The following is a 9,860-nucleotide window of genomic DNA, read 5'->3' as shown; positions in this document are numbered from 1 at the left end:
AACACAAATTGATCTGACTAGTCTTACCTAGAAAAACTCTAACTCTAAACTCTAAAATAGCATTCAGTATTGTCCAACTGAGATAAATGTACAAACACTGAGCATGGAACCATTTCCTCCAACTTCACAATTACTTCAACTCCAACAAAACTTGCTGTAGTGTCAACATGATTGAATGATCATCTCTCAAAGTGGCACATGTACTCAGCCTTGTTTATTGTCCAGCTCTGCACACATGGGCTGAGTAATTCTAGTCCAGTGATAGCCACACAGGTAAGGTCCAGAGGGTATGGGTGGCTGCAGAATGGAGACAGATGGACTGAGGTCAGTTCTCCTCAAGAGAATGGCCTGCAATGTTCCCACGCTGTTTGTCATTCTCAGTGTTCATCGATTTTGCATGTGTTGAGTGAATGGCTCACTAATATCTCATTTCAGGGGTGTCTGCAACCCAGCCATGACACCTGTTCTGGGTCAGGTCACAGGGGTGGTCACCCTGGGATAGTTCTCAAAATCACAGAATTCAAAGCAACTGCAATGCGATATGGATTGTGCAGTATATACAGATTGGTCACAGATTTAAAGAAACAACAACATACAGTGTCTTAGTAACATGCTCAGCCTGTTCTTCACCATTCTTCCAAAAGATATGTCCTCAAATTGTGTTTTTATGATGGTGGTGTGGAGTGCTGTCCAAATGTTGGTCCAAAATCTCCACTGTCATCCTGGAAGAGACCACTCCCATCAGGACAGAAAATGAGTTACAGAAAATCAGTTAGAATAACTTTGAATTGATTTTCAGTAATGTTGTGCTTTAATGGAACAAGTAATCCCAAACCATAATGGCTAAATGATCACAGAATAACAGAGCCACATGTCCTTTAATTTGTCACCCATCTACGTGTCTCATTCATTGTGCAGTTCTAGTTCTGCATATGTGAATGATGAGAGGTTGGGAGTGCTTTTCTTGCCAACCATGAAACTCAAGGTATAAAGATGGACCATTTGGCTAATTCCACTCTTCCTTTTGGTCTGTAGGGCAGGAAACCTGGTCAAGAAGGAAACTGACCTTACAATTCACACGATCAACTCTATAGACAGACACTCTAGTCAGCAAATTCTATTTCAATAGCCACACTCATCTCTCTCTTGGCTTCCTGTTGTTGTTGAACTTTGATAGGTTTTTTTTTTTTCCTCTTTTGGGATTTAGCAGTCATTGCCATACATTAGACTTTATAGTCAGCTGCAGTGGTCAGTGTACCAGTAAGGTTTTAAGAGAAAGGGAACAAAATTAAAGTAGAATAGAAATTAAGATAGAAAAGATCACTCAAGTGAGAGAAAGTGTGGTGTGTTTAATTCACAATTAGGCTATATACACCAGTAAGCATATCCTTACAAAACAGCTGGCAAAAGAAATCACACTTATTGGTTCGAAAAGAAAGCCTCTGACTAGTCCAAAAATCAGGGTTCATCTAAATTTCATGTATAAAAAGGGACAGGAGACAAAAACTTGCCTCTCAGAAGCATTTCATGGGAACAGAATGACTAAAGACGGGTGGTGCACCACTAACAATGTTGTGGCCAAGTTTTTATGGTCAATTAATTTCTTCTCATTTAAAATTTACTTTCTTCTGAAAAAGCTTGGCTTAAGTGGCACGAAATGGAACAGAGCAACTGAAATCACAGAGTACATATTGTGCATGACTGACAAAAATTATTATTTTATTTAAACACTCCATTGAAACACTATTCAAAAACATTTCTTACATGGATTCAACTATATTACAGATGTTCAGGTTTCTGTCTAAACATACAAATTGCATTGGATAATCCTAAAATCCAATTAATTTCCATCGCCACATGCTGCAAATATAACATAGAACATTTAACATGTGTACTGTGGACATGAGAAATGAAAAGCATGATGTATAATAGTGGTATTTATGGTATTGGTGGCATTGCAAACTCCCTCTACAGTTAAGTGGGCTACACTGCAGGACTGTATAAACAGTATGTAGATAACCTACACTTGATTATTGAACTGTTTTTTCCTGAAACCTCACTCTGACTCTCAACTTGTCAAAGTTTACGGTATTAATAACAAAATGATTTTTTAAAACAATAATTAAATAATAACAAAAAAAACGTGATTTAATGTCTGATAAGCAGTGAATTTGTGCATCAGCTAAAGCTGACGCATGACTACCTTCTAAATCTTGAAAGGATTTAGTGCACCCACATAAACCATCTATACTGTTGAGATGTAAATAAATTGATTAGCAAGCTGAGAGCTGGCTGAAGTGCAGGTATTACATGTTTTGCTTCTTGTCTACAGGCTCGTGTATTAAACACAGAAGTGAGACTGTGTGGCTTAAACTTGTAAAACTTATTTTATGTGGAAATAAACACACCTTCCACAGAGTTCACACTTTGTAAACATCATGAATGGATGGATAGCAAGTCCTATACATGTAAAATACCTTGCAAAACCCAGGTTGTTCAGCTAAATTGTGTATGCCTTGGCTTTTATAATCAACACTTTATCTGTCATCTATCCACACAAAACCCCAATATGAGGACTTCCAGTTCTAGCCAAGCAGTGGCTTAAAAAGGGGAATGCTTTGACACCCAACTACCCCCACCCCTTTACACGCCCACACACCCTGAAGTGTGGTAATAAACATGCTTCGTAAATCTTCCTCCTTCGCGCTCCCCTCCTCCTAACTTTTTTGTAAACAACTTCTTTTCTTCTCCCCGGCTCTGCTTATTCCTTTCGTCCTCCACCAAACAGCCAGAGAATGACACTGCCCATATGATGCACGTCAAGCAGCTGCCCACTCAGGGAACAGGAGCAGGAAGACTTTGGTTGGCTATAATGGATTTGGATAGAGTTACACTTTAGTCACCAAAAAAAAAAGGATTTCATCGTTCTCACAGTTATCTAAAAGCAGAATGATTATCAGAACTTTGGCAAGGTCACTATGGATTTGAATTTCTTTTGCAGGCAAAGAAAAAAAAAACATCCTGAAGGAGTAATCCTCTTAAAGAACCTCTTTTCAGTTAAAATCCACTAAGTGTAATCAAGTGAGCCAAGCGTCAAAAACACATACTCTTATAGTAAATAGTATGTCCATTACCATAGGTGAAGTTTTGAAACCACATTCGTCAGCTGCTATATTTGCTATAACAAATTAAGTGCATTTTCTATGGATCCAACTAAAATATAAATCATACTGCATGTTTGTGTGAGCTTTTAAATGTGATGTTTTAAGTTAGAAATTAGCCTAAACATTAGCTACATTAATTACAAAAGCCAAAAGTAAGATCAAGCCTACACCACACAATACAAGCCTACACCACCAAAATGTGAAGGCATTTGATTAGGAAAATCAGGCAAGGAATCATAGGGTAGCCGTAAACCCCTGAAAGTTCTATGTAGAACCATAAAACGAGGGTTTCCTTTCCATGTAGAACCCTTTAGACCGAATTAAACTCTGTAGAATATATGTCGGGGTTTTTTCCCCTATAGCCATGTTGTGGAATCCAAAATGTAGGCCAAGATATTTCTAATATTATAGAGAAAAAGACATGTGGTTTTTAGTCTAATTAAGTGTAAGTGAGCAAACAAAACCACTTTTTGACCCTAGCTGTTATCCTGAATCAATGAGATAAAAACTCAAACAGGGTTGATTCAGTGACTGAGAAAGCTTCTGCAACTTGTTGCTCACTGAATTCCACAAAAAACAGTTGTAAATAGCAAGGAGGAAAGTCACACTAAGACAAAAACCACAAAATAAAGACAACACAGGAAATCTATTTAGCATGCTACCAGCCTACTGTTGCTTATGTCGTGTATTATGCAAACTTGCAAACGAAGTGCTTGTGCTTTTATTTATCTTTCTCGACAAGTTTGTCCAAACATGCATACATGCAAGCCATATACAATACCCTTATTATTATTAGTTACTTTCAAGCTACAGCATGCATACATGCGTGCACAAGATCATGAAATAACTATTGTGAAAGTAGGCCTGTGCTGCTGTGCAGGTCTGGGTTACAGAGGGAGGGGGAAAACCTGATTCACCCGAGGAAAAAAAAAGAAAGAAAGAAAGAAAGAAAGAAACGAAACGCCCTTGGGTCTTGACGCGCCTGTAGCTCCTCCTGCGTGGTTTTATAAAGTGAACGCTTCGCGGTACAGACTGGGTAGAGGGGGTTCTCTGTAAGGGCAAGGGAAAGTTCACACGCCGTGAATCCAGCTGTAACACACCGCAAAGTGTCCTTTAGTTTCGCGGGGTTTATTTATTTATTTTCTGAAAATGACCACGGCTGTGGTGCCGCCTCTGTTTGACTTCAGCGAAGTTATCAACAACAAGGTACGGGAAAAAAGTTTCTGATGTTCCCCTTTAGCTCAGTTAATGCTGTGGAATGCGCTGCTTAACTTGTTTTTATATATAACATCAGCGTTAAAATGGCGCTGGTTAATAAACAGTGGTGTTTTTTTTTGTGTGTGTTGCTGTGGCGGTAACAGTCAAACAGGCGGGAATTTGTTCGCTGAAGCAATGCAGTAGACTGAGATTTGTGTGTGTGTGTGTGTGTGTTTGTGAGCGCTGGGCCCAGTGTAGTTAACGTTTCTCTCGACATTTTGTTAAGAAAATCCACGGCGGTAAAGTTTTCAATTAAACTCCACGCCGCGCCTTAGCGGGAAAAAACTATCCATAAGTAAAACCTGGACCAAGATTGAATGCTAGTTGTCTTTAATAGACCTCAGGCAGACAAACATGAACTGCGTTCACGGTCACATTTCAGCGTTTCAATTTCACAACACAAAACGAGTGTTGTTGGGGGTTTTTTTTTTTTTATTTTATTTTTAAAGTTGTAAAAACCACCAACGCTTATCGTGTGGTCTTGTTTAGGCGAGAAACGAGAAATGGCAGAAATCATAGAAGAGCGCCGAGAAGACAACCCGAGCACACTGCACTTAGAAAGTAGTTGGTCTCAGTAGGCAGTTTGCTATCTGTCTGACTAGCTTCCTAACTTGCTAATTTGTTCAGGGCTGTAAAGTTTGCTAACTATTACCCAGTTCTTCCTACATCCACGCTGTGTTGTAGTTTTGCACGACTAGACACATAAATCAAACTGCTTTTTTTAGCCACTGCAATTAATTTGCATATTTTAACAAAGTAGACTGTTTGCTAGGAAGCAGCTGTTACACACACACACACACAGAGAGTACCTGGTGCTTTTTTCAGCTACAGTGTTATTTTATCCCTCCTCAAGGACGTTTATTTCTTCCGAAAGTGTCATGTATTTTGCATACCATGCATAGTTTACACTGTTACTTATATGGACATAAGTAGAGTATTTTAACTGAAGAAGATATGACTGAGACCATTGGACTTGGTAAATTAGCGTCTAGGTGATGTACATAAAATACTCTTGTTTGAAGCTGTTTCTTGTCACTGCAGAGCGGTGTTTATTGTCCTACAACATTGGCCTGTTGCTTACACTTGGTGTGTTTCGTTTACTTGAACAGAAATGCATTCCTGTGGAGGCAGCTTACCAAACTGGCTGTACTATAGGCTTATTAGCTCATGAGTTTTAAAATAAAAAGAACCTAATGGATTGACAGCACTGCAAAGACATGAGCTCTGTTTACACCTTTTATGCCTTGACTAAGACTACTAGGCAAAATAAATGCTTAAATTTCCATGATGTAATGTTGATGCATAATCTGTTTATTCAGATTACTTTAATGAAGCTATACACTGATCAAACTTTTTATTGTACTTTGATTTCCAGAACAACAAAATGCTGAATTACAATAACAACATACTTGGTGCTCCGCACACCATGCCTGTGCCCTGCACTGGTGTGAATCTGACCATCTCCAACCCCACTGGGAGCCTGCTGGACAGGAAGGCTGTGGGGACACCCTCCATTGGTGGGGTTTACCAACGACGGCACTCGGTCACTTTGCCTAGCAGCAAGCTCAACCAGAACCAGTTCCTGAGCAATGGGAAAGCAGATCTGGCGTTGGTAGGCCCTGGGATGGGCAACAGCAGCAACAAAGAGAACCGACTTCGAGATCGTTCTTTCTCAGAGACCGGGGACCGTCTGATGCAGAAGTGCACCGGATCTGGCGGCACTGGAAGCAGTCAGGTTAACTCAAGCCGCTATAAAACAGAGCTGTGCAGGCCATTTGAAGAGAATGGTGCATGCAAGTACGGTGACAAGTGCCAGTTTGCCCATGGCATTCACGAGCTCCGCAGCCTTAGCCGCCACCCCAAGTACAAGACAGAACTCTGCCGCACCTTCCATACCATTGGCTTCTGCCCATATGGGCCACGCTGCCACTTTATCCACAATGCAGAAGAGCGCCGTGGACCTCCAGCTGCCCCATCCCCACTCTCCACATCCAACAAGCTGGAAAGGCCACGGCTCCAGCACAGTTACAGTTTCGCAGGATTTCCCAGCTCTGGAGGCCTAAGAGACAGCCCCACCTCTGTCACACCTCCACCAATGTTCTCTCCAGACGAACTGTCTGAGTGGCCCAGCAGCAATCCCTTCACTTACTCCAGCCAGGAGCTGGTCAATCTCTTTGGTCCCAGCTTGAGCAGTGGTTCTGGTGCTGATCACACTGTCCATGCACCATCCTCTCCATCCAACACCCCTTACTCTTTTAGGCCCATGTCTGAGTCTCCCCACCTCTTTGAGTCTCCGTCCAGTCAGCCAGACTCCCTCTCTGACCAGGAGGGCTACCAGAGCAGCTCAGGAGGGAGCCTGAGTGGCTCAGAATCACCTATCCTTGATACCACCCGCCGACTGCCCATCTTCAGCAGGCTGTCCATCTCGGATGATTAAGGTGCATAAGCTGCAGATCCTCTATTGGAACTCAGCAGTGGGCAGAGAGCACAAGAGGTGAACTTGCCCTCTACCTCCTGCTTACTCTTTAGCCTTCCAGGGGCAGTAAACTTCCCTTGTATCAGTTAGGCTTTAAAAAGATGCGGTCACTTAAGGGAACTCTTATTTGAATCTTCATTTAACCACAACAAGCAAAACCTTTCCCCCCCATTCCCTTTTGCCCAAAGCCTGTTTGCTGCCTTGGCCTTATCTCAGATGCCTTGCCATGACATGTGACTGTGCCAAAACAGCTAGAGCAGGAATTGGATTGGTGAAAGGTGAGAGACTGTTGTACCTGGTACTACTGCCTCAGTAGTACGTAGGTGAGCCACAGGTGGCGTGTTCAGGGAAAAGTTCTGCTCTGAGGACCCTCCCCCACATAGTACCACTCAAGGACACTTCTAACTATCTCTAAATGGGTTCGCTAGAGTCATGCTTAAATCATTCACAGCTGTCTTCTGCAGACTAATATCAAGAAGAAAAAAGTGCTTGGGGTTTAAATGTCAAGGTGAAAGGACTACTGTCACTTTTCATTAGTTTCTTGCAACCTAGTATAGTAGCTCTTGCTCTGAGCATTCTTCTACCCCTTAGTTAGATGCCAGACTGTGTCAGTCTGGAGGATGAACTTAAGAAATTGAAACTGGGAGTTAGAGTATTTGGCACATTCTGTTTTTATCATGTGCTCCAGCTTGGTCCTAGAAACTAGCACAAAATCATACGATTGGATACCTTCACTTAGAAATGAACTTCACTTCCTTACCACTACAGTCCCCCAACTGTGGTTGGTCATTTGGTGTTTCTTGTGAAGGAATGACCCAACTGGTTATTATATCTTAAACACTGACTTTTTCCTCACCTTCCAATCAGTGAAGGGGAATTCCAGCATTCCCAAGGTGCAGCTGAACTTCCTGCAACTTCAATTTAGACCTTCAAGCTAACTTGCTTTTCCATAAAATCTGCTCAAAGGAGCACTTGGTAATTTCATTATCTTTCCATTTCTCCCCCCCCCCCCTCCTTTTTCCATTTGACTTCTTCTCGTCATTGTTATTATGGTTATATTATTGTTTGGAAAAGAAAACTTTCAAGACAGAAGGTTTTGCTTGTCACTGCTTATTTAACTTATCAAACATATTTATTGGTGATCATATGCATTTTTTTGTTAATTTTGTTTGTATTTATCTTAATGAAACGATAGAATATATTTTCTTTTGTTAAATTATGATCTTCTGTATTAATCTTAAGATTGTGAAGACTTGTCAACTTTTCTTTTTTTCACAGTTTAATATATTGTACTACAATGACTTGTTTGCAACTACACTTTGATAAAAATGAAACTTAATTTAAAGCAAAAACAAAAAAAAAATCCTGTGTTTTGATTATTTATTGTAGATTTTTCCATTCGTTTTCCCCAATTATTGGACTGCAAAACCATTAGGTCTAATGTTTCTTTGGTTTATACTCACTAGAGTGTGACATCAGTACATTCATCTTATTTTTGTAGTCAGTTTTACTTTTTTGACCCCCCCCCCCCCCTTTTTTTTTTTTCCTTTTTGTTTAAATTCAGGCAAGTTTAGTCCTTGCATGTAGCATTTCCCCCTTAGTGCCAGAGGTGGTAATAAAAGATACAGTATCAGAAATATTGAACTGTATATTATGAGCACTAGATATCCTGGAACATGGTTAGCAGAACATTGTTACCAGAGATAGTAGCGAGTTTTATTCAAGATGATGGCCTTAAAGCTTCTGCTTACATTCTAGGTACCTGCCTGAAGTGCATTTTTAATATTGCGTTGTGTTCAGTGAAGTTGATTGTGGTGTGATCAATGCAGGTTACAAAACTTCAGTGTTAAAAGCAGTTCCTCCAGTTACATGTGTTGATTAGATGAATTGCAGGCAATAACTGTGACCAAATGGGTTGGAGAAAAGGTGTCCCTTTTTGTTTAATGATTGGATTAATTTTAATACTTCTTCCAACCCAAATGTAAAGTGCCTCTTTTTATACATTCCATTGAGCTTATGCTCCTTACCTTGAATAATGATGCAGAAGCTATGTTTGAGTAGTTATTCCTCAGTTGTTGAAGATTGGTTAACAGGATAGACACACAAAGTATCTAGCCTAAACTGTTGAATGTATTTTTAAACAGCATTTGCTGTTCACTACAGTAATTTCTGTGAGTTTATATAAAGTTGATTGGTTTTTTTTTTTTTTTGTTTTGTTTTTTGTTTTTTTGTAATGACTGATTGCAGTTAAAACCAATAAACCCCATATTTTTCAGAAATTCTTGAGTGTGGAGTGTTTAGTACATGGAAAATCAGTGACTGGGGGAGTGGGGAGATCTGCCTCAGTGTTAAAATAAAATAAACAATGATAATTGTAATTTCCAGAAGCATGCTATCATGGATGGTAGTTTGTGTAATGAGGGAGTTCCTAAGAGAAACATTGCCATTGGTAGTCTGGATTGGTGGGGTATTGATCTTATCCAGATCAAACTTCAGCTGAGCTTGCCTGAATACACAGAGGGGCTGGTGGGAAATCAGTGTCCTTGGATTACTTTGAATGTTCAAAAACCTACTGGTACTGAGCGGAGGGTTTTCTGAATTCTGGACTAGGTCCAGAACCACCAGATACTGTGAATCATTCTGCTACTGAATTATATTGGCCACTGCATGTCATGTGCTCATGCTCATTATTTAAGGTGTTAACTTGTGGTCTGGTTTTCTGTAAATCTGCCAAGTTGGTGGAATATTCCTGTTTACATACACACACGATATTGAGTCATTTATCCACTACAACTACTGATCATGTGATTGAGATCTGTTAGTGGAGGTTTATAAACAATATAATCCCTTTATTTTTAGACATAACTATAAAGTGGTCAGTTGGTCTCACCTAATATAGTAGTATTTATCTGGTTATTAGTCACTATGATTACAAGATACATGCTCACAGTAGCATTATGACC

General features: G+C 40.2%; 1 protein-coding gene across 1 annotated transcript; it reads left to right on the top strand.

Annotated features, from left to right (window-relative positions):
• The first annotated feature begins 4,179 nt into the window (after positions 1-4,179).
• On the top strand, positions 4,180-9,176 carry zfp36l1a (zinc finger protein 36, C3H type-like 1a). The gene is made up of 2 exons (XM_017476537.3): positions 4,180-4,370; positions 5,797-9,176. Exons 1-2 carry the CDS (start codon positions 4,314-4,316, stop codon positions 6,856-6,858), a joined length of 1,119 nt encoding a protein of 372 aa, XP_017332026.1. The 5' UTR covers positions 4,180-4,313; the 3' UTR covers positions 6,859-9,176.
• Positions 9,177-9,860: the final 684 nt, after the last annotated feature.

This window comes from Ictalurus punctatus, chromosome 9, assembly GCF_001660625.3.
Source record: "Ictalurus punctatus breed USDA103 chromosome 9, Coco_2.0, whole genome shotgun sequence".
Taxonomy (NCBI): domain Eukaryota; kingdom Metazoa; phylum Chordata; class Actinopteri; order Siluriformes; family Ictaluridae; genus Ictalurus; species Ictalurus punctatus.
Note: the sequence above shows the minus strand (reverse complement) of the source record. Positions and strands in the feature narration are given on the sequence as shown.